Source organism: Botryllus schlosseri, chromosome 2 (assembly GCF_051294905.1).
Source record: "Botryllus schlosseri isolate E-star chromosome 2, Bs_hap1, whole genome shotgun sequence".
Lineage (NCBI taxonomy): Eukaryota > Metazoa > Chordata > Ascidiacea > Stolidobranchia > Styelidae > Botryllus > Botryllus schlosseri.
In genome coordinates, this window is record NC_137237.1 from 19,714,461 (window position 1) to 19,735,891 (window position 21,431).

The following is a 21,431-nucleotide window of genomic DNA, read 5'->3' on the forward strand; positions in this document are numbered from 1 at the left end:
GGTAACCTTCGCATAGATCATCTCGCCGTGGCTTGAATCAGTTGCAGCAAATGGACACTCAACGATGCAACTATCACACGATAAAATCACATTATCGTGATTTCAAACTGATGAATAATTTTGTGCCGGTGAATAAGCTGAAAAAAGATGATTATTGGTCGGTATGAATTTAGTGTTTCAGATTAAGGTAATTTACTAGTCAGTGTCATTAATCTTATTAGAGTGCAATATTCATCATTACCTGCTCTCACATTTTGCCATTCCCAACCTGAATTTCTACCAAACGACCAGGTGTATCGACGATAGCATATCAGCCAACTTACATGGGCATTATTAGAAAACGCCGTTGTCGGGCGACCGTCACAGCTCTCAATTATTATTATTATTATTACACCAGTTTTAAGAGGGGTCGATTATTACGTAAAACAAAATTGATGTTTCCGAATGCGAGCGGAGAAATGTTATTCCGTAGGGTTCCGATCCCTGTCGGGCGTGACGCGGCTCGTGCCAGCGTCTTTGATCTCGTCAGATAAAGGGTGCCGAGAACGAGCGGGCGGATTTGTGGAGATAATCCCACTGCGTCAATCTTTTGTAAGGATCGTGTTTTTCAGGGAGTTAAGTTACTGGTTGTAGAGTTTGTAGTGGTGCGAAAGCGTGGTTCGAAAATTGTAGCGTAGTTCGTTTCTGTGCGGTACGTTACTGCTATAATAACAGTCGGGGACGAGTATATAATACGGGCAATCGAGCGTACCTACAAAAGGTCAATTTACGTTGACAGTAATAGCTTCGTAACGCAGATGTGTGAGAATATAAAATAGCGCGTGAATATTCAGGCCATTTATTCGAAATGGCGTGCCATGGGTCAGGTAGCGATTAGTTGTGTAATCTTGAGCAGGAAGTAAGCCAAGCTACTTTGCGATAGTAAATCACGGCTCGTTACCCTGGTCCCAATGATGTGGATATCTGCAACGTTTTTTCCAAGAGAATTACTTTACCAAGTTACGCTGTTTTAGTCATTGCCACAAAATCTGCGTCTATTTCGCTATACCGTGGTGCATTTTCCAACGCTTTCCTACCACAAAATAGTTTTCCTCAAACATTTGATCTTAAATCTTGCACACTTGCGACCGCTATTGCGTTTCGCGGTTCGGGAATTTCTCTTACTCACACTTTCATGGTTTTTATGACCGGGATATGAACCCCGTGACTATAATTGGTGCATAGTTCGGCGGAGAGACTAAGTTACCGATGGGTGTTACGGATTGGTAAATATCGATGGGTAGATCCCGGATTCTGACTCATTAATATTTGAGCATTTTACTAGGAACGGGTGACTTCCAGCAGTTTTGGTATTTGAAACATTTGGTATATTCAATGACAAGGTTTGGTTATCTAATAATTAATAATCAAGTTGAAATCTTTGGTCGCCGCTGAATCGATTGTGGCCGGGAGAGACGAAAGCGAGACATATCATTAGGTTTGGTAAGCGCAAGTTTGAGAATGCTATTTAGACGAACAATTTCGTAGTGAATGTTGAGGTATTCCGATTACGGTATCATCTGTCCTTTGACAATTAGACTGTCATCAATGCTCGATGTACTTGATTCAAAACAGAAAACGGAAACTTCCTTTCGAGCGATCAGGCCAATGATGACTTGAAGACAGATTGGATCGTACTGAGTGAAGGAGAACGAGACTCTCATTGCAGCGATTCAATCTGTATTTGGAAAGCCACCGAAGGACCGTAAACTCTTAACTCGTTTAATTGTCATTTTATTCCGAGTTCGATTGGCGAAAGAGCGTACCGCTGAAGAATTTAGAAAGATGAAAATTTATACACTACCAGAAGCTTTAGTAATAACCGCTTTGCCATGCAGCCAGAGTATTTTACATAGTACCCTGGATTATTAAGTAATCGACTGGGAAACGAAAACTGTTTAGTTTAGTCGTCTTGTGTTGTTATAATATGTAGCCTTATAGCGTTATGCGCGGTCTACTATATCTCCGTTTTAGCAGCTTTGAAAATTAACTTTCTCATCCGAATGTAGGTTTGCGAATGCTGAACTAATAATACGCAATGGAATTATCGGAAAAAAGAAGATCGATATGTCTAAAGCCGCGTGAATTTAACAACGGATTACCTTGCGTGCCAAACTTTAGACATTGTACCGAGGCTTGCCTGTCAGTGTCCACCTATGCACGATTGAGAAGTACCAGGCTGAACTACGGCTGCATTATGGTGTGGATAGCATGTTGTGTTTCTATGACGGTTGGTGTTCACGCAACGGAACTTCAAAGAGAAAGCGACGCATCAAGACATTTAGTTCAACACGTGTATCAAAGTCACAAGAAACCAGCGGCGTATCTGAATCAGATCGCAGTAAACTTGGATATTAACGACGACCAACTTGCCGTAGCGCTTGCATCCAAATACGGACTTATCTTCAAGGGCCAAGTGAGTATTTCACTATATCAAGATCTTCGTAAATAATGAAATGAAGGATTACGACCGGATATTGGAAAGTCAATGCCATCCATTACATTATGACAAACATGTCACGCTCAAAGCGCCGCTTTGAAGATTCCTTCTGTAATTATGATGCGCGACGCGATAATTACACATCTTCATAATAAGCGGCTTCCCATCTCTCGAGATGCGACCGTCATATAATAGCAGTATTATGTCTGAATAGATCAAACCCTTGAACGGGTGGTATCTGTTTGAGGACAAGCGGATAACCAAACGCTCCATCAGTGCGGCTCATCGATCCCTTTCAATGACCAGACTCCAAAACGACCGACACGTAAGGGCGTAGGAATGGAAATTGCTCAATGCCGAAAACGTTTATGCTGTTTTAATTCAGGTTATGGTGGCAGAAAGGTTAAAGGCGTTGAAACGAGTTCGCAGAAATCGTCTCCCTACTCTGTCTCGAGACCGCACTGCACCATTAGTAAATCCGAACGACCCCGCTTGGAGGCGGATGTGGTACATGGTTTGTTGCATGATAATTATTATGGTCCTTTACACTGAAATGTAGCGACAAACCCCAGCGACAAACTCCATTACCCGAGATGTGAAACGTTAGTGGGGGCACATGGAAGGGTTTATTATTACAAGCAAACACTTTCTATGTTCTAAATCCTAAATTTAGGACTTGAAACGTCTCTTATTCCCAGATCACGCACGCATGTATATATATCGAAGTTTTCGGTCAGCACAGGGGCAGTCCTTTTCCGCCAAGGTTTTCTCGCTGCTGATCGTTCTGGCGCACTTCTCACAGTCGCATGTTACATGACCTATAACTTTATATGTCTTGGTTCGCCGTGGCGCGGTAATGGCCGACGCCCAAGTGGCAATTTTTATAAATCATGCGTGTTTTTTTGTTGGGGAAAGGGTACCCAATAATTAATATAATTGACAAAATTGAAACGCGGCTTGCGCGAAATTTTTTTTTGAAAAATTCCAAAATAATACACCATGATTTATGTTAATTCACGAAATAATTTTGGGTCTCCTTCGAGCTCGGCCCCTCCCATGGGGGTTTGGGGAGCGTCAGTTACGGTCCTGAGTAAATCTTACGCAATGTTCATGCCACGCGGAGAAGACTATTCATTAGTTTCTCGCAGATTAACTTCGAGCTAGTCCATTGTTATTTATAACTTTGTTACATCAAGTTATTTCGCCATCCCCAGAAAATGATGCGCTATTGAAATGATATCAGTATCGCTCACGCGTACGCGACCATACTAAAAGAAAAATATCTTTCGTGAGGCGCACGTGATTGCAAATTCTCATTTCTTCACGGAGTGCAGTATTTACCTATGCGGGCCGCACGTGTACCTCGGTTTCAGACTTCAGTGGTAAGACTATTCGCCGCTGGTAATGTTTCCTCTAATTTTTCATGAGTCTGCGCGCCTGCTTGGTCCCTTGGACAACTGTGCGCAACGATTAAAAACGCATCACTTCGGATTTTTTGTGCGCAGCTCGGATTTTCTGTGCGCAGAGACTGTTTCAGCACACGCATTTGCGCACGTGCGCTGCTTAGAGGGAACATTGCTCATTTGGCAAGGACATGATTATTCGGCGCTTGGACCCATAACTGGGGCAAGTTTTTGCAACTTTTGCAACTTCTTTTACAGCTTCCGACAGCTTCGTAGATATTCAGAATTTAGGTACTATGATGTTTTAAGCGGTTTCGAGGGATTTCATATTCAACTTTTTGCAACTTTTCTCTATTTTTCATAGCCAATTTTTACTGCAACTTTTATCAAATATTGCTTAAATATGTAAAGGGGCGATTTAAAAACATGCTATCAGCTATTTCTAGTATGGTTCTACTCTCTTCGATTTGCATAACAAAGATCTATACGATGGGCTAGCTGCATCTCACTGTTATCAATGAAACAATGGAGGAAAGTTCAACTCGCCTTGCCAAGCACGACGTTGCCCGAATAATATGTAAATAGATCGCTTTATTAATTCTATATCGTTTGAATTTGCAATGGTTTCCCATTTCACGAAAATTACATTTTCACTGGGTCCCCTTTTTCAGGCTATTGATTTTGTTAAAGTTGCCAAGAGTGAGTTTTTCTGTAATGCCTTGGGTTAAGTTTGCAGACCCAGGGGTTTGGGTTGTGTTATTCTACTTGTTTTAGGGGGAGGTGGATATCGCTGTGCCGTTTGGCTTTTGGGTGGGAAATTATTCCCGCATCGCATGATTTTCTTGCTGTGTGTCGGACAAAAATGTAATTTTGGGCGGTTTTGTCAGACCGTTAAAGGGCGAAGTAACAAATTTGGCAGCTCTGCAGGAACTAGGTTATACAACGGAACCTTTCGAGTATTTCATACCCCAATAATTCAACAAAAATTATAAATGCAACCCTTTACTGCAACTTTTGTTAAAATTGCATGCAACTTTCTCTCGATTTTAGTGCAACAAAAACTTGCCCTACTCATAACTATCGAGGATTTCGGCTAATACGCTAAATATTGTAGCCATATACCACGATCTACGAAAATGTCACCGGCTCTTGGCTACGCCAATGCGGCGGAACTGATATTTTAGACATCAAAATCCGAAATCAGATTGTGGTTATTTCATTTTGGTAATTTATTTTTTATGATAGAACTAATTTCGCGAATTACCCCGCGGGCCAACCAAAACCTTCTCGCGGGTCACATGTGGCCCATGGGCCACGGGTTGACCGGCCCTGAACTACGTTGACCCTTATGGCCGTTTTCGGTCGATCCAATTCATAGACACGATCGAGGCCTACGATACTTATATCGTAGGCCCCGGCACGATACACGAAAAGTCAGTCACAACTTTGTAAAAATTTCCGGACAGACACAATCAAGGAATAAAATTTAATGGTAATATTCTTTCCAGAATCCTAGTACTTTTTTACGGTGCATTAAGCACACCAAACTTCGTTCTCGTTGTACCTACAACATGCGTTCAGGACCTACTATTCAATAGACCTTTATGGCTAATGATTCTGTTCGTTGCCTGGTTAAAAAACTCATTGCCTGGTTAAAAAACTGATAACATTGATCAACTGAACATCTACGAATGCCGTTGGTGACTATTTCCGATAGAATGCGCAATGTCAAGTCAACGTTACCACCTTTACCACGTATTCATACATCGGTTCGTTTTACTGGAGCTATTAATTTACGTATTTTCCAAACATATTCCCTTAGTTCAAAACGCCCCCTTTTACTCTTAGCGCACCCCTTTTCCCTCCACGTCCCCCTTTGTCTCAACACTCCCAATCGCCCACATCTTGCGCCCCCACTTTGTGAGCCACTACTGTAGTCAGACACTATCTATATTATTATTAGTAAAGTATGTAAAGTTGAAAACATTGCGCATTGACGAGGCTATAAAAGTACTAGAATTTTCAAGAGGGCGCACTGTCGTCCGAAGTCGCAACACAATCAGTGTAAACGGCCTTCTTAGCTTTAAGGATTTCCTGTGGTGATCTTCATCTATTCGAGCAGCACTGCGGGGGAGTGAACGACAGCGAATGCCCTACCAGCATGAAAATATCCGACGCTTGGCGGGTGGGATATTCTGGCAAGGGTGTCGTGGTTACTATCCTGGACGACGGTATCGAAAAGAGCCATCCCGACTTGAAACATAATTACGTGAGAATAAGACCGACGACACTATCTCGCCGCTTCAATCGACGGATGACATTTTCCTCGTTTCCAGGATCCTCGCGCTTCCCGTGACATCAACGGCGACGACGATGACCCGACTCCGAGATACGACATCTCCAATGAGAACAAACACGGCACGAGGTGTGCCGGCGTGGTAGCTGCCGTTTCTGGAAATAACATCTGCAGTGTCGGGACTGCTTACGAGGCAAAGATAGGCGGTAAATACTCTTGTTCTTTCACGGTATACATTCGCTGGCGACAGACACTCAAACCGTTCAAAATGTAATCAGGCATTCGCATGCTTGATGGCGAAGTCACTGATGCCGTCGAAGCCACCTCGCTGGGTTATCACCGTGATCACATCGATGTATACAGTGCATCGTGGGGACCGGACGATGACGGAAACACTGTTGAAGGTCATTAGTCTGAATTAACTGAGATTTCCAAGATTTACCGCCGTCGATTATTGACATAGGCCCGGGCGAGCTTGCCAAAGCAGCCTTCGAAGAAGGGGCGAGACTAGGGCGTGGCGGCAAAGGATCAATATTTGTATGGGCCTCCGGTAACGGCGGTCATAACAAGGACTCGTGTGCATGCGATGGCTATATCAACAGTATATATACAATCGCAATCAGCAGGTAAATATTTCGTTGGTGGCGACCCTTGAATTGCATTCATTTATCCCGATGTGTCGGCGTTCCATTAAGACCGGTATCTTTGAAGATAGCAAACATATTTCCCGCCGCGTCCTGCGTGTTAGTTTTCACCCGTAGCCATTCATATGCGTATGCCTCAAGTTGTGTTTAAACTAAAGCGCGATTTTCATCCCCTGGCGACATCAGTAATATTGTAATCGAAGAGGAAATCTGTTACATTTAAGCAGCTAGTTAAATACAGCCCTATATTAATGTTACCTAGTCTCTTTTCCGACACATTGAAATAACTGGTCATAAGTAGAGCTGGGAAGAACGACTACCCGGGTGATAACGCAACCAATGAAGCGAAAAAGAGACAGTTTGTATTGAGTGAAAATTATATTCAAAAATAAAATACAGGTTGCAGCGATACGATCCTTAGGGATCATCTATCAGCTGCATCGATGGAGTACAAAATCGTCTTTTGATAGACTCTCGCGTCAAGAATAAATTAAAAATAGGTAGGACAGTGGTAAGTGGGAACAATAACATAGTAATAGGCAACAATAATAATGAAGTAACGAATGAATGAAATACGATGAAAACAAAAGATAAATGGAAGATGAATAAATGTACAGAGTTGTCAGTTCAAATTCAAGAGAAAAATAAACAATTTGGCAACGTAAGATTATCAGATCCAATAAACGGCAATTACAATGCAAATCTAACTAACTTCAATATGACATATGTGAATGAGATTGAAACAGACATTTCCTTCATGGCTAATGGAATGTCATTCCATATTTTTGTTTTTTGATATATGATTGATCTGCGGCACTTACTATCCGTGACACGAGAAACTAACAATTTTGTAGAAGTCGAAGACCGAGTACGGCGTATACCGCTGTACGATTCCAAAGGGTGGAATTAGCCTCGGCTGATTTCTCATGCACCAGCGATATCAAAAAAATAATCACTACGGCACATTGGGAATATATATCATGATCGATTTTGCAAATCCGGTCATACGCAAAATGACCTGTTTATGGATAACATTACCGATAATGCGTGAAAGTGAACTGTGAAGCCGTCACTGTTCAATTCAGTTAGGTCTGCCGTACATGGTGATTAGTGATTATGTCGTGTGAAAATATTTCTTGAATACAAGTGTATACACCAAATATATTTCTTGAAAACAAAAATAGCGTAACGGTCGAGCATTCTATCCCGTGTCTACATATGAACCAAATATTATAATTTGTATGTTATTTTCAAACATAGGAAGTTGTGAATAAAAATATTGAGAAAATAATAAAAAGATGCCCTGAACAAGGGCCTTGATTTTAAACATTTATGTTCTGATGCATTGTCATTTTCAACAAAACCCGGCCTACATATACCATCATTGTTTTCGGAATTCCAGTGCGCATCTCGCTAGCGACGAAGCTTTCCGTATAGGGACGTCAGCGTCATAAGTTCTTGGAAATCAACATGTAGGCCTATATATTCGCACCCGTGGAAATGTAAAGGTTAAGTGATAACACATAACACGTGCTCTTGTTTCAAAGTGTTTCCCAGAATGGGCATCGGCCTTGGTATTTGGAAAGCTGCGCGTCGACCTTGGCAACGACCTACAGCAGTGGCGAAATAAACGAAGGGAAGATTGTAAGTCGTTTTCGCGTACTGCACTACTGGTTATTCGCGATGATTGAAGGCTTGGCAGATTGCTATGGAATCTTAATTGCCCACGTCTGTTTGGGTCGCTCATCTCGCAACGTTGTGTCCTTTCAGATACAAACCTTTGCGTGATAGATAACAGTGCCACACAGTGCTTTCAATATGTCCAATGTCCATTACACTTACGTCCAGATAACCACTGATCTTCGCGGGCAATGCACATATCAACATACCGGCACTTCCGCCTCAGCCCCGATGGCTGCAGGAGTGATTGCGCTGATGCTAGAAGCCAATGAGCATTTGACATGGCGCGATGTGCAGCATATCATCGTGAGGACATCAAATCCAAACGGCCTGCAAGCTGGTGACTGGGTCAGCAACGGCGCTGGTTTCAACGTATCTCATGTTTTTGGATTTGGCCTGATGGATGCATTGTTGCTTACTCACGTGTCGCGTACCTGGACAACCGTGCCGGAACAGACGCGGTGCGAAAATCCAATTGATTCAACCAGAAGGTATAACAATTGCATACGCTGATGCCGCGTGATATATACGGTAACCTGTGCCTTCGCGTGGTATTCACAGAACAATTACAACAACTAGTTTTGGAGTCGAGTTGAATAGTCAAGGATGTCATGGAACTGCGAACGAAGTCAACCACTTGGAACACGTCATTCTTAGAATGACCTTGCGTCACGTATCGAGGGGTTCATTACGGATATTCCTGAGGTCTCCGCATGGCACAGTTTCGAACATTCTCGAGAGAAGGTGAGCCCGTGTAGATATCAGATGTTGTTATGGTCCACTCTATACTCTATAGCCTGCCGGGCCATGTATTTTCGAAAGGTCTTATTCCGTTGTCTCGTAAATATGTTATACGGTATATGTTTCGTTGTATATATACTTATTAGAAATCACCGGAATCATGAAGCACTCGGACTGACTCGAAGAGCCGTCGCCCGCATTATCAGTAGGGCGATTTTTTGACCTGAAAAACGGAAGATTTTGCCCTAAAAATGAAAATTTTGGCATTTTGTGATGTTCAAACAACTTATGTTGACAAAATTTTGCCCCCGTGTATGTAAATTCGGCATTTTCGTACATAATGTTAGAATTGTACTACTTATCTTAATTTGTGGTTGGAACTGTCTGTCCTTGCGAAGTAGTTTGGCTGGAAAAAAATTTTTGACTTAAAAACTGACAGATTTTTACAAAAAAAAAAATTATATTAACGAAATCTGTAGCTACATTATGCATTATGGTGAAAAATATTTAAAATTTGTTGTTGTACAACGAAAGATGCTTTCCTACACGAGCAGACATTGGGCCGTCTAGAACGGTAGGCCTATACAGTATAAGCTACATGTCAAATGTCAAATGATAAGTTCACCGACAGCGCAAACATCTACGATACAAACAAAATGCAGGTTACAAAAGAATTTGGACTTCATAAACAATTTTGACAACACAACGCTACCATTTTGACAAAATTTGGACTTTTTTTGCAATGTCAAAAAAAAATCGCCCCAGTCATAATGGATCGGCGTGACTGTGGACGACTTCTCTATGAAAACAACCGCGTGTGTTACCATGCTAACTCACACCGGTGAAGTTTTAATAAGGTCGATCCCCGATTACTTGCGAGGTAGCCATAAAATTCCGGAGTTTTCCAATTTCCAATTATTAATTATTAATTATAAATAAATTCGATTTGAAATGACGGTAGCGGTTGATACGGTCAAATAAACAAAATTGGACATATATATTCTCATTATTCTTGGGCAATGTAGTAGGCGTCGTGTCGTGTCAAATCAATTTTGCTTTATTTTGCTGTCCACGTAAAAATGACGGTTGTATCATAACTATACTGACTATCGACGTTCGAAACCTGGTACTTATGTAGGGCCTTCTGCAATTACCAGGACATGGCGGGCAATGATCGCTCACAGTCGCTAATATATCAATGTTGCTCACGGATTTTATAGTGTATGACTTGTGAAGGTATCATATAAGGTTTTGCGTATAACAATGAACATGAATATTGAATAATTGTAAATGTTCCAATTGCAAATGTTCAAAATTTCCGTGTAGACTTGAAACGGAAGAAATATCGTAGACTACGATGGTGCCGATGTACTTTGATCAAGATATATGTTCAGTATTGAATATATTGTTCTTTTCTCATTTTTGGGAAGCGCTCGATGATGCCAATCGTACCCTCCGTTACAGATCTCTCGACAAGTCTAGGGAGGGGTTCGAAAATTGGGATTTCATGACCACCCATCACTGGGGCGAGAGCCCACTAGGACTTTGGCGCTTGAAAATCGAAGATCACCCCTACCGACCGAAATATCGACATCTGTAAGTACACCTTCTTTGCACCCCCATACGCGCACCCGCACAACCTCACATCCCTTTGCAGTGGCCGGGATGTGTCCGCCAGTAATTTTCTCGTGAGTTGGCAGCTGATATTCTACGGGACGCTTGACCACCCGCAGCCCAACTTTTCGCTCGACGCCTGCGATGGTGAGAGAACAATTTTTGTTTATATGTTTGCGCGTAGCAAATGATTTCTTTGCGTTCGCAGCTTACCCGCAAAATCAGTGTCATGCCGAGTGCGACGGGTGCTGCGGTGCCACCGCTATGGAATGTAAATCCTGTAAGCACGCCTCGACAGCAACAGGTGTTTGCATCGCATCGTGTCCGTCGGGTTATTTTCCGAACGGGACAACAAGGATATGTCAAGTATGAGATTGAAAGTGCATTGGGTTACAGTGTTTTAGTAAATTATGACCGTTATTTATTCCGATTCGTGTTAAGACTACTCGCGAGTACGCTGGTATTATTGAAGGGCGATAACTAAGGCGAAACGCTATGTTATCGGCACAATGTGAATTTGAATTTGGAATGAAAAACTAACTTGTTGGGACGATTCTGTTTTATGTTGAGTCTACGGTATTTGCAAAACGTTACTAGGATTTTGAAGTGACATTTCTAATATTATTACGACTTCGAAATGGTGCCGGATTGTGCATTCTGATCCCTTTTGATTTTGATGCGAAGCTGACATCCGTATGAGTTACTGTACATAATAATTTGAAAGTATCAAACATCATTCCTTTTTGAAGTAATCACGTGTTAATTATATCTCAGCAAGAAGGTCTATAGCTCTAGAATAGTGTAAGCAGTGATTGTGGTAGAGATGTCTTCCGCTCAATATTGTCCTGTTCCAATAATTTTGCATTCTGCATCTGTGTGTAAATGTTCTAAACGCAGTCCGTGCTTTTTCGTCATGTCTCGCTCAGTGTCTTGTGTTTTGAGTGGATAGATCCTAACACAGAGGTTCTGAAACTATAGTTTCCCTCGGGGCACCCTCCAAAAGGTATAAATAGTTCCTTGGCATCCTAGCACTTCTAGTATCCCGAGTGCGAGTAGTGGGAGACTGATTTGGCCAAGAGGACTAAAGGTCATAATGCTCAGCCCTATAGATGCTGATGCTAGCGACAAAATAGTTCTTCACTTTCGACCCAGCCTTAATCACGGCCTCATGGCCAGTTGAAGTGTATTTCTTGATGCGATTTCTAGTCATCAGCTTCCCATATGCTAGTCAGTATTTTAATGTAACTAATATATTGTTATGTCGATGGCACCCCTCAATATGCCATTTTCTAGCGGTACTCTGGCTGAGAACCATTATCTTAACGTAATCGGAGCGCCAACAGCCCATGCGGTCCATGATTCGGTGCAACTATAATTAAAATCTAGCGTTTAAGCAGGCGGATGTTTGATAGAGAGTAATATCCAGCTGCAGAAACTCGGATTTGTACTAATATTTGTAGGCCTACCCGCCATTTGTATACTGCTGATTCACTATAACTGCATAATCGTCCCTGACGGACACACATATATACCTCTCTCTATATATAAACCAGCTCTGCTCGGAGACGTGCAAGGAATGCTCGGGGCCTTACGCACAGAACTGCACTGCTTGCAACATCGGTTTCTCACCAGTCAACGGGCGCTGCATCCAGCAATGCTCCAGAGACTCGTTTCTGGACAACGGTTGAGAGAATTATCTTTTATCGAAGCCCCGAACCTTCCATTGACATTGTGATTCTAATTCAGTGACACAGCGATGCATGTCGTGCCACCAGAGCTGCAAGACGTGCTCGGGCAGTCGTGAAAGCTGTACATCATGCAAGGCCGGATTCCAGTGAGATTTGTCGCAGATTTTTGGTGAGACTTGGCAACCGCAATTTTCTTTTCTGTCACAGGCAAGTCGGGAATACGTGTCACGCGGCATGTCCGCAAGGGACATACATCGCGTCGTATCAGACTGGCTGCGCCTTTTGTCATCGCCATTGCCTGGAATGCATAGGACCCCTCGAGGCGCAGTGTACGAGATGTGAAAACGGGATGATCCTGCACAGGAAGCGATGTGTAAGAACTTGCCCACGTCGTTCCTATCACGATACGGATCGACAAACATGTCGCACGTGAGTTGCTAGTATTATAAATTCCCCCCTTTTACCAGAAATTACGACACGGATATAATCTCTTTACCGTATGCCTACGATCGAATTTCCTGTACACGTATAATACGTACACGTTTATAAAGCGATATGCAAGACTTCGTCCGTGGTTTCATTAGCGTCATACAGTGTTGGGATGACTCGAGTCGACTTTTTTGTATGACTTGACTTGACTCGAGTAACTTTGCAAAAATGACTTGACTTGACTCGGCACTTCAAAAATGCGGATTGACTCGTGACTCGGTCAAAATTTACGAGTCAAATTCAAGTCATCAAGTAAACGGTGTCGGTTAAATCACTGTATTTTTTGTATGTTCGTATTGTTCACGATACGACTGGGTCGCATTGTGAGAGAAACCGCTAACCTAACTAACCATTAACCAGTTATTCACTGATTGGATGTTTCACTGATGATCCTCTATTGTTACATCACAAATGAATTGAGCACAAACGAAATGATCACAGCTTACGTTGTCGTAGACGTAGTAGCAGTAGATTAATATAATAGCCAATAGCAACGTATCTGAGTTTCTCAGACGGCTTTGCGCAATGATCACCTTTATCAACCCTCTTGTATGATTAAAATCTAGCGAATATAGTTTTTGCGTTAATATTCTCCCGGATGTGTATGGGTAGTGTATTGTATCATATCAATTTTTTTCAACTTCTCTACGCTTCGTATTCGATCCTCTTGGCTGATAATAACAGACTGTATCATGTAGCTATATACAGTCACGTGCTTTATTTGCAACGTCTTCTTGCATGCATATTCAGCTATATATTCAGTATTTGATTCAAGATAAATGGCTAATTATTCTAACTTTAACACAGCTAGCAAAATGTAATGACTTTAAATCGTCACTGATACTTCGGAAATTCAGTTGGACTTGGCTCGTGACTTGATTTGACTTGAGTCACCTCAAAAAAACGCGTGACTTGACTTGACTCGAGTCACTTTCGAAAGGTAGTGACTTGATCCCAACACTGGATACTGACGCCATAAAGCGAAGGCGCAGTGTCACCTAGTTTCTCGTGTTATGCTTTTTCGACGGTGTGTGGGAGTGGTGAAACTGTTGATTCTCTTGGCACTAGGTCTATAACGGGAGTGCAAAGTGTATTAAAATGCCTATTCTATAACAAAGGAAAGAAACTAGGTCAGGGATGTCAAACAGACGGCCCGCGGGTCGCATCCGGCCCACCATACGATTTCATCAGGCCCGCGAAGTAGATTGAGAAATGCTTGTTGTATTATCCAGCATATTTCTAACTAATGTTGAGAAATACTTGCATTAAATAGTTCCTCAAGACAGAAAATGTCGAATGCGTTCATAGGCCATAAGGTCAGCCGTTTTGACGCGTCATCGCCCCCCTATCGCCCCTTTCGCTATTTTCGCCCCCCCCCCATCGCCCCTTTGTCCATTTTCGCCCCCCTGTCGCCCCCTTCGTCATTTCCGCCCCCCTAGACCGCCAAATCGCCCCCTGGGGGGCGATATCGCCCACGTTGGGAACCACTGAGCTAGTCGATGACATTGACACCTGATTCAAAGAAGGCAAAAAAGTAAACACTAAGTTCAGAAAATTGGAATATGGTTACATTCAGAATATAATAGTTATACAAAGAATACAATTCCAATAGGCCTATCATCTGTGGCCTCCAGAGAAATCAGAATTATGATTTAGTGATAATGAACAAAAAGTTCGCATTCCTGACAACGCTTGGGCTATCGCGACATTACGACTAAAACAAAGAGGGCGTAGAAATTAGTGCGGAGCGGATCAGCAAATTATTTGGTCGTACTCCAATCCTGTTTTTTAAAGTTCTGGTCCGACTCCTTGGTCGGATTCCAAAAATGACCGTGATCCGGCCCGAAAACTCCGATATTAATTTTTTACTCATAGGATGGTATTGAATATTGATTGAAACATAATGCAAACAGGACTGGTGTCGTTAGTTTATTAGTAGTACCCGTTTCTGCCTTAGCTGTGACAGCAGTAAAATCGGAGATGGCCAAGGTTTTCAGCGTTGATGCTCAAGTGGACGTATGAAAAAACGCTGTTACATTCTGCTGAAATATAAGCAGAAATACCGATTTCCATGACATGTCAAAATCCCTTCAAGCGGAACGAGAAATGAAGGTAATAAAGTACGTGCGGGTATCTAGTTACAAAAAGATGATTTGATCGATGGGTGGCATATATTTATCCGTTGATCGGCTACTTAAAAATTGTGATATTTATGGATATTCGCGACTAACGCCAAATGACTATAATGACACTACCAATAGTTACAATATTATTGTGATCCAGGTGATATACAGCGCAGTTCTTACGACAATTTTGCCAAAAAAAGTGATCCAATCATATCCCAAACTACCATCTACTTTAAAAAATCCAAAGATTACAAATAAATTTATTTTACCGAAAGAAGTATATATTCAAGTAGCCTAAAAACAGAGCCAAATGATCAAAGATCAAATCAAAGACCAAACCCAACCCTTATCTGAAGCAATTATGCCAACTGGGACTTAGCATGTGGTCTATTTCCATGCACGTTTCACTTTACCTATTGATTCGAGGGTGGATGAGGGTAAGGCTGTCATATTCGTAGTAAAAAGGTACTGATCCGGCTCCGATCTGACTCCGGCCGTATCAGAAAAAGTACTGATCCGTCTCCGAACCAGCTCCGGCCAAAAATGAGAAAATCCGGCCAGATATCCAATCCGGCTCCGGTCCACGCTCCGCCCTAATAGAAATATGCCTCATTTCATCGTTAGGGCCACTGTTTTAGCGGTTTGCATTCAACCGGCCAATCAACGTATTCTGCCATAAATTGCGAATAAGAACGTTGCAAATACAGAGCCGTTATGATCCGCATATGATGTAATATAATATTGTATATGTAGGTTTGATAATAAAGTATTCAAGTGCAAAAGAATCACTCGAATGGTCCAGGCCGCGAACGATCAAATAGTTTGAATCGCACGTATTGTGGTATAGTCATCAACAGGACCGTAATTGCCGCACCCAAACCCCCCAATTGGGGGGGGGCTGAGCTCGAAGGGGGCCAAAAATTATTTCGCGAATTAGCATAAATTATAGAGTATTTTTTCAAAATTTATGCAACTTTTGCAAATATTTTTCCCGCTGCGCGCGATTTAAAGTTGCCAAATATCTTCATTTTTGGGTACGCTTGCACCGAGAAAAAATGCGCAAGATTTATAGAAATGGGCATATCGGCGTTGGCCATTACCACGCCACGATGCACCAAGACGTATAAAGTTTTAGGCCATGTAACATGCGACTCGAAGAAGTGTGTCAGAGCGATCGGCAGCTAGAAAACCTGAGCCGAAAAGGACTGCCCGTATGCTGACCGAACACTTCGTTATATATCCAAAATACGTCTAGGTGCCTGTCCATAGGCGCCTAAATGACTGGCGCCGAATGTTCCTGTGTTGGCAATCTGAACCTCACAAGACAAATACCATCCCGCAGGGAAAAATTATATGCCAGTGAAGAAATACCAATTTGAAATCGTGTGCGTCTTTTAGTTTAGTAGCCTTGCGTTTGGGCGATTCTATTTTGATACAGCAGACAAGAGGCAAATCTGATTATGTGAGCAGAGAGGACAGGAAATTGATAGCAATATATATGCAATTCTTGATCTTATTGACCGATTTTATCATGAATGATCGAAAATTATCGCGCATCGCGCTGGCTCGGTGAATAGTACGACTAATTTCGTGGCAAAAGCGAACAATGTGATTGGGGGTAGGTTTATCACGCTATGGAAGCGCAAGACCCAAGTTTATTTTGGGGGGCCTGACGAAGTGCTGTTTCGTTCCTGCCAACGGGTATACGCCCAAAGATGTCTATTAATTATTTATTGAGGAGTCCTACCTTTTCAAACACACCTCACTCGGCTCTACCTGTAAATCTGATTACGTGAGCAGAGAGAGGATAAAAATTGATGGCAATATATATGCAATTCCCGATCATATTGACCGATTCAGTCATGAATTATAGAAATTTTGCGCGCTTGGCGCGCTCAGGCGGGAAAAGCTGACTCAGTAAACGTCTCCCAATGCAGACAATAAGTAGCGATGAACAGGGTATAGCCGGATGGGGGTCTGGGGGGCTTCGCCCCCCCGAAGTTGACTTCATCATCATATGGGGGGCCCAAGACCGACGTTTTTTTTTGGGGGGGGGCTGACGAAGTGCTATTACGGCCCTGGTCATCAACATCTAAGATGTAGCAGGTTGATTGAAGGGCAATGAAGGCCGATAAGTTACATGCATATTGCATATCTCCAAAGAAACGTTGTCGATATCCTAATAACAATTGACAATCCAAAATGAGACTAATCGAATCAAACACCACCACCGGCAATGCGGTAACTCGATACCAGATTCTCGTCACTGGTAGGCTACATTAACCAGAGCTGGGTGGAGATCTGGCTTACCAGTACGCAGTGCTTACGGCCTTACGCCTACCAGATTAATCTCAAGGATATCAACTCACACGTGTTATGATTTCACTTTTCCATACGCATCAGTTGAAAGCGTGAAGTCGATTCCACTCTTATCCACCCGCAGGTGTCACAGGACTTGTAAAACTTGCGATGGTCCGTCTTCAACCGACTGCTTGAGTTGTGATAATGACCACGAATTGCGCGACGGTGAATGTCGCAGGCCATGTCGTGACGGTAAGAGTGATTTTATTCATCAAGCTTGTATCGACTAATATTATGAATGCATCCACTAATAATACTTTGAGCCTGTCTCCGGCAAATATTTAGAGAATTATCATCTAACGGTAAAATTCCAGACTAATATATGAACTACCGTAATTTTCCGAATATAGTGCGCCCCCATGTACAATACGCACCCTTAAAATGACGTGTATATTCTGGGAAAAAGCCTGTACCCATGTATAGTACGTACCCTGCATTCGCAGTACATGAGTACCTGAATAGTTGCGGTTTAGTATTCGATGTTGTTCTGTTTTGCGATGTCACTGTCGAACAATCGTGACCTAATGATCGCTAATCGTAATACAATTAACGGCATTGTCTCTAAACGAGAGTAGATAGTAGCCAAAGCCTGTGAGGTCGGCGACTTGATAGCTCAGGCTAGCGACACACGACATCTTGCGCACGTGGCCTATTACAATTACAGATGCGATTGCTCAGGCCAACGGTTATGTCGGGCGCACCAGTCCTGTTGGAGATGCGACTGATTACGCAAGCGATTATATCTTGCGCACATGGCCTCTTGTGTAATGTGTATGCGATTGTTAAGGCCAGTCGTTGACGCGATGAATCAAGGATTGCCGCGCACGCTTGTAGCAATCAGCGACCTAATTTCGCTCGCGTACAAACGGCAAACCAACTCAACAACAGATCGCGTGCTTTGCACTTTGCAGACGACTCTCGTTAATTAGAAACACGCTTTTCGTTAATTGGCAACACGCTTCTCTATTTGGCAGCGCGTTACACTCTATAATACGAATTACGGGGCTCAATGGCTAGAGGTGATGCGCGATTTAAACAAACATGAAGAAAGGTGTGATTTCAAGTTTTTGATCGAGGGATTTTTTTTCAAGGCTTGCTGTTCCCATGTATAATACGCACCCCCCTATTTTAGGGCAAAAAATTGGTAAACTTTTGCGCATTATACATGGAAAATTACGGTATGTACGTTCAATGCATGATGTTGCTATCCCTTTAATATGCATTTGTCTTCTTTCGATTCAATGCTGCCTGTCCATTCGATACTGCGCTGCTCGTCAACCTACTGGTACTGTCTCTTGCATCGGCATATTTCTTCTGGGCGTCGCAATGCGGATCTTGCTAACTTTGGTGCTTTGTCGGCGTGCTTTTGAATCTATCACTGCTCTGGCGTTCATACTCGGACACGGCGTAGGGTACAAGGATGGATTCAATGAAAATCCGTGCTTGATAATTGTGGGACTAGACATGTGTCGTCATGAAGCGATCAGCATTCTGTGCTGTCATACTTGTATGCTGTACGAGTCTGGAGAGTTGTTCCTACCCGTGGACTTACCTTCGTTGAGTGAATTGAATTCATCGAGTATCTCAGACGACGACGTCTACCCTGACGACTATTACGAGCATGCCTACGGAGATGATGACTACGACGAGGCTACAGAGGACAACGAACTTCAGCTCCCCGCAAGAACAGGCGATTCCGATCCGCAGACGCCTATAATTGTCGATAGTGGTATTGGTGTCGAACAAAGTCAAGGTTCCGCAGCGATAACTGGTAGAGATGCGGAGCAAGCGGCTGACGGGGATGCGTGACATTTCAGCACAATTCGATTCGAAACTCTATCACATGACAGATGGTAGCTTCCCAAGTGAATAGTGGCTCATCCCACACCACTATACCTATGAACAGCACCAACAATCCGTTCGGTCTCACACAACTAAATACCTCTCTACCATGCATTACGGCAGTAACCTCGAGCATTTCTTTGTATATTAACTGCTAATGGAATGCATGTGCTTGATACGAATCTAAATCTTGAGGGATATGACCGCATAAAACTTTTCAAATTTCTTACAGCGGCCAAACATTGTGACCACGTGTTGACAAGAGGCTATTGTAATAGGAGGATATGGTCTTGGCAGTGTTGTGGTACATGTTCTGGTGTTTATCGCTGATCGTCAGCACAAATCGTGTGCTAAGATGTTTCTACATTGTATGCTGTGCAAACGATGATACATCGCATTTTTATCCGTTGCTCATGTTTCTGACTGCTGCGCAATGCGTGTGATACAGTCGATGCTCGTTGCCGTGCCAATGGCAGGGTCAATATTTTGTACAAATAAAGAAACCAATTTTATCGTGGTTATATTGAGCCCGCAACACATTTTGAGGAACTTTCAATGTGTGGATGAAGACAGTCTGGATTCAACGGATCGACACACAATATACAGCCGTGAAGTCGTGTAGCCGGCAGTGTTGGTATGACTCGACCCTTGACTTGACTCGAGTCAACTTTTTCGTGTGACTTGACTTGACTCGGCACTTCAAAAATGTGGATCTACTTGTGACTTCGAGCAAAATTTACGTAAAAATGTCAAGTCGTAAAGTAACCCAGTGGTTCGTAACCTTTTTTCTCCAGCGCCGCCTATCAAAAATTGCCTGGGTATGGCACCCCCCTATTTTAAGGAGTGTAGTAAAAAAACAATGAGTAAGCGGTTGAATTCAGGCTGGGGCTTCACAATTTGACCACTCGGTATAATTGTATGTGCTATTTTCGGGATCAAATCCGGGTTGTTACAGCTCTTAGCTTTAACATGATTGGGGTAACAACAATTAGCAGTATCATCCTTTATGATACGATGAAGAAATATTCTGACAATTTAATTTGCATCCTAGCGCTCAAATACAAGTATATTTATTCATTTATTTTGGACAAAAAGCTTCAAAACATCTTCAATGTACAAAGGGCAAAGGTACCCTAGCCTACAGTGCCTTTTCGATATCGACACGCAGTGCGCTGCAGGATACATCATCTAGTTCAAAACATTTTGTGGAAAATAACCCGAGCTATCAGTAAGTATCAGTTCATTAATATTTTCATCATTTCAAAACAGCGATACAATGAAAAGATGGGAAGGTGTCGAAATGACTTGTAGTAGCTAGCGTGACGGGAGTGTTTTAACGATGAATTGGCAATCCCAAAGTACGCCAAATTCATTTTATATGAATTAAAATAAACCACTGCATTCGTGGAAAAGGCGCAACGAAAAACGTTTTGATTTGACAGCTTTTGTCGAATGTTAGTTTGCAATGAGAACTCAGGGATATATAGAACTATTGTTCTACTATATAATCACATGTCTCTACTACACCATCTACTGCGAGGCCATTCTTCTCCAGCACCCCCCATTTCTCCCCTGAGCGTTTCCACCCCCTGGGGGGCGCTGGAGACAAGGTTAAGAACCACTGAAGTAAACGGTGTCGATAAATCACTGTATCTTGTGTATCTTCGGATTGTTCACGATACGCCAGTGCCACTGTGAGAGAAACAGTCAACGTTTCACTGATCCTCCATTGTTACATCAAAATGAACGGACCCCAAACGAAATATGACAGCTTAAGTTGACGTAGCAGTAGTAGTAGTGGATTAATCTAATTCTAATAGCAACGTATAGCTGTTTATTAGACGACTATGTCCTTACGTCCTCACAGTTATAAACGAATGAAAAGATACACAGTATATATACACAACACACACACGCACGGAACTTGATTCAGAGACTGCTGATGTATAGAAATAATCGAGACCTGATGACTTTCCGTTTTGTCGATAATGACAATGGGTGAATTAAAAACCGCGAGTAGTGTTCGCGGGCAGCAAAAATACCGACTCGCAGGCCGCATGAGGTACGC

General features: G+C 42.6%; 1 protein-coding gene across 1 annotated transcript; it reads left to right on the forward strand.

Moving 5' to 3' along the window:
• The first annotated feature begins 670 nt into the window (after positions 1-670).
• Positions 671-19,875, forward strand: LOC145434070 (furin-like protease kpc-1). The gene is made up of 18 exons (XM_080311355.1): positions 671-2,455; positions 2,694-2,804; positions 2,865-2,993; positions 6,005-6,151; positions 6,219-6,384; positions 6,457-6,582; positions 6,642-6,804; positions 8,370-8,466; positions 8,671-8,993; positions 9,064-9,246; positions 10,708-10,839; positions 10,901-11,004; positions 11,066-11,223; positions 12,411-12,540; positions 12,604-12,691; positions 12,753-12,974; positions 17,604-17,713; positions 18,933-19,875. Exons 1-18 carry the CDS (start codon positions 2,078-2,080, stop codon positions 19,328-19,330), a joined length of 3,165 nt encoding a protein of 1,054 aa, XP_080167481.1. The 5' UTR covers positions 671-2,077; the 3' UTR covers positions 19,331-19,875.
• The last annotated feature ends 1,556 nt before the right edge of the window (positions 19,876-21,431 follow it).

Coding starts and splice junctions, on each gene's coding strand:
- LOC145434070 (XM_080311355.1), top strand. CDS start 2,078: ATGGAATTATCGGAAAAAAGAAGATCGATATGTCTAAAGCCGCGTGAA. Junction 6,385..6,456: donor TTACGAGGCAAAGATAGGCG/GTAAATACTCTT, acceptor AAATGTAATCAG/GCATTCGCATGCTTGATGGC. Junction 17,714..18,932: donor TCGCAGGCCATGTCGTGACG/GTAAGAGTGATT, acceptor GACACGGCGTAG/GGTACAAGGATGGATTCAAT.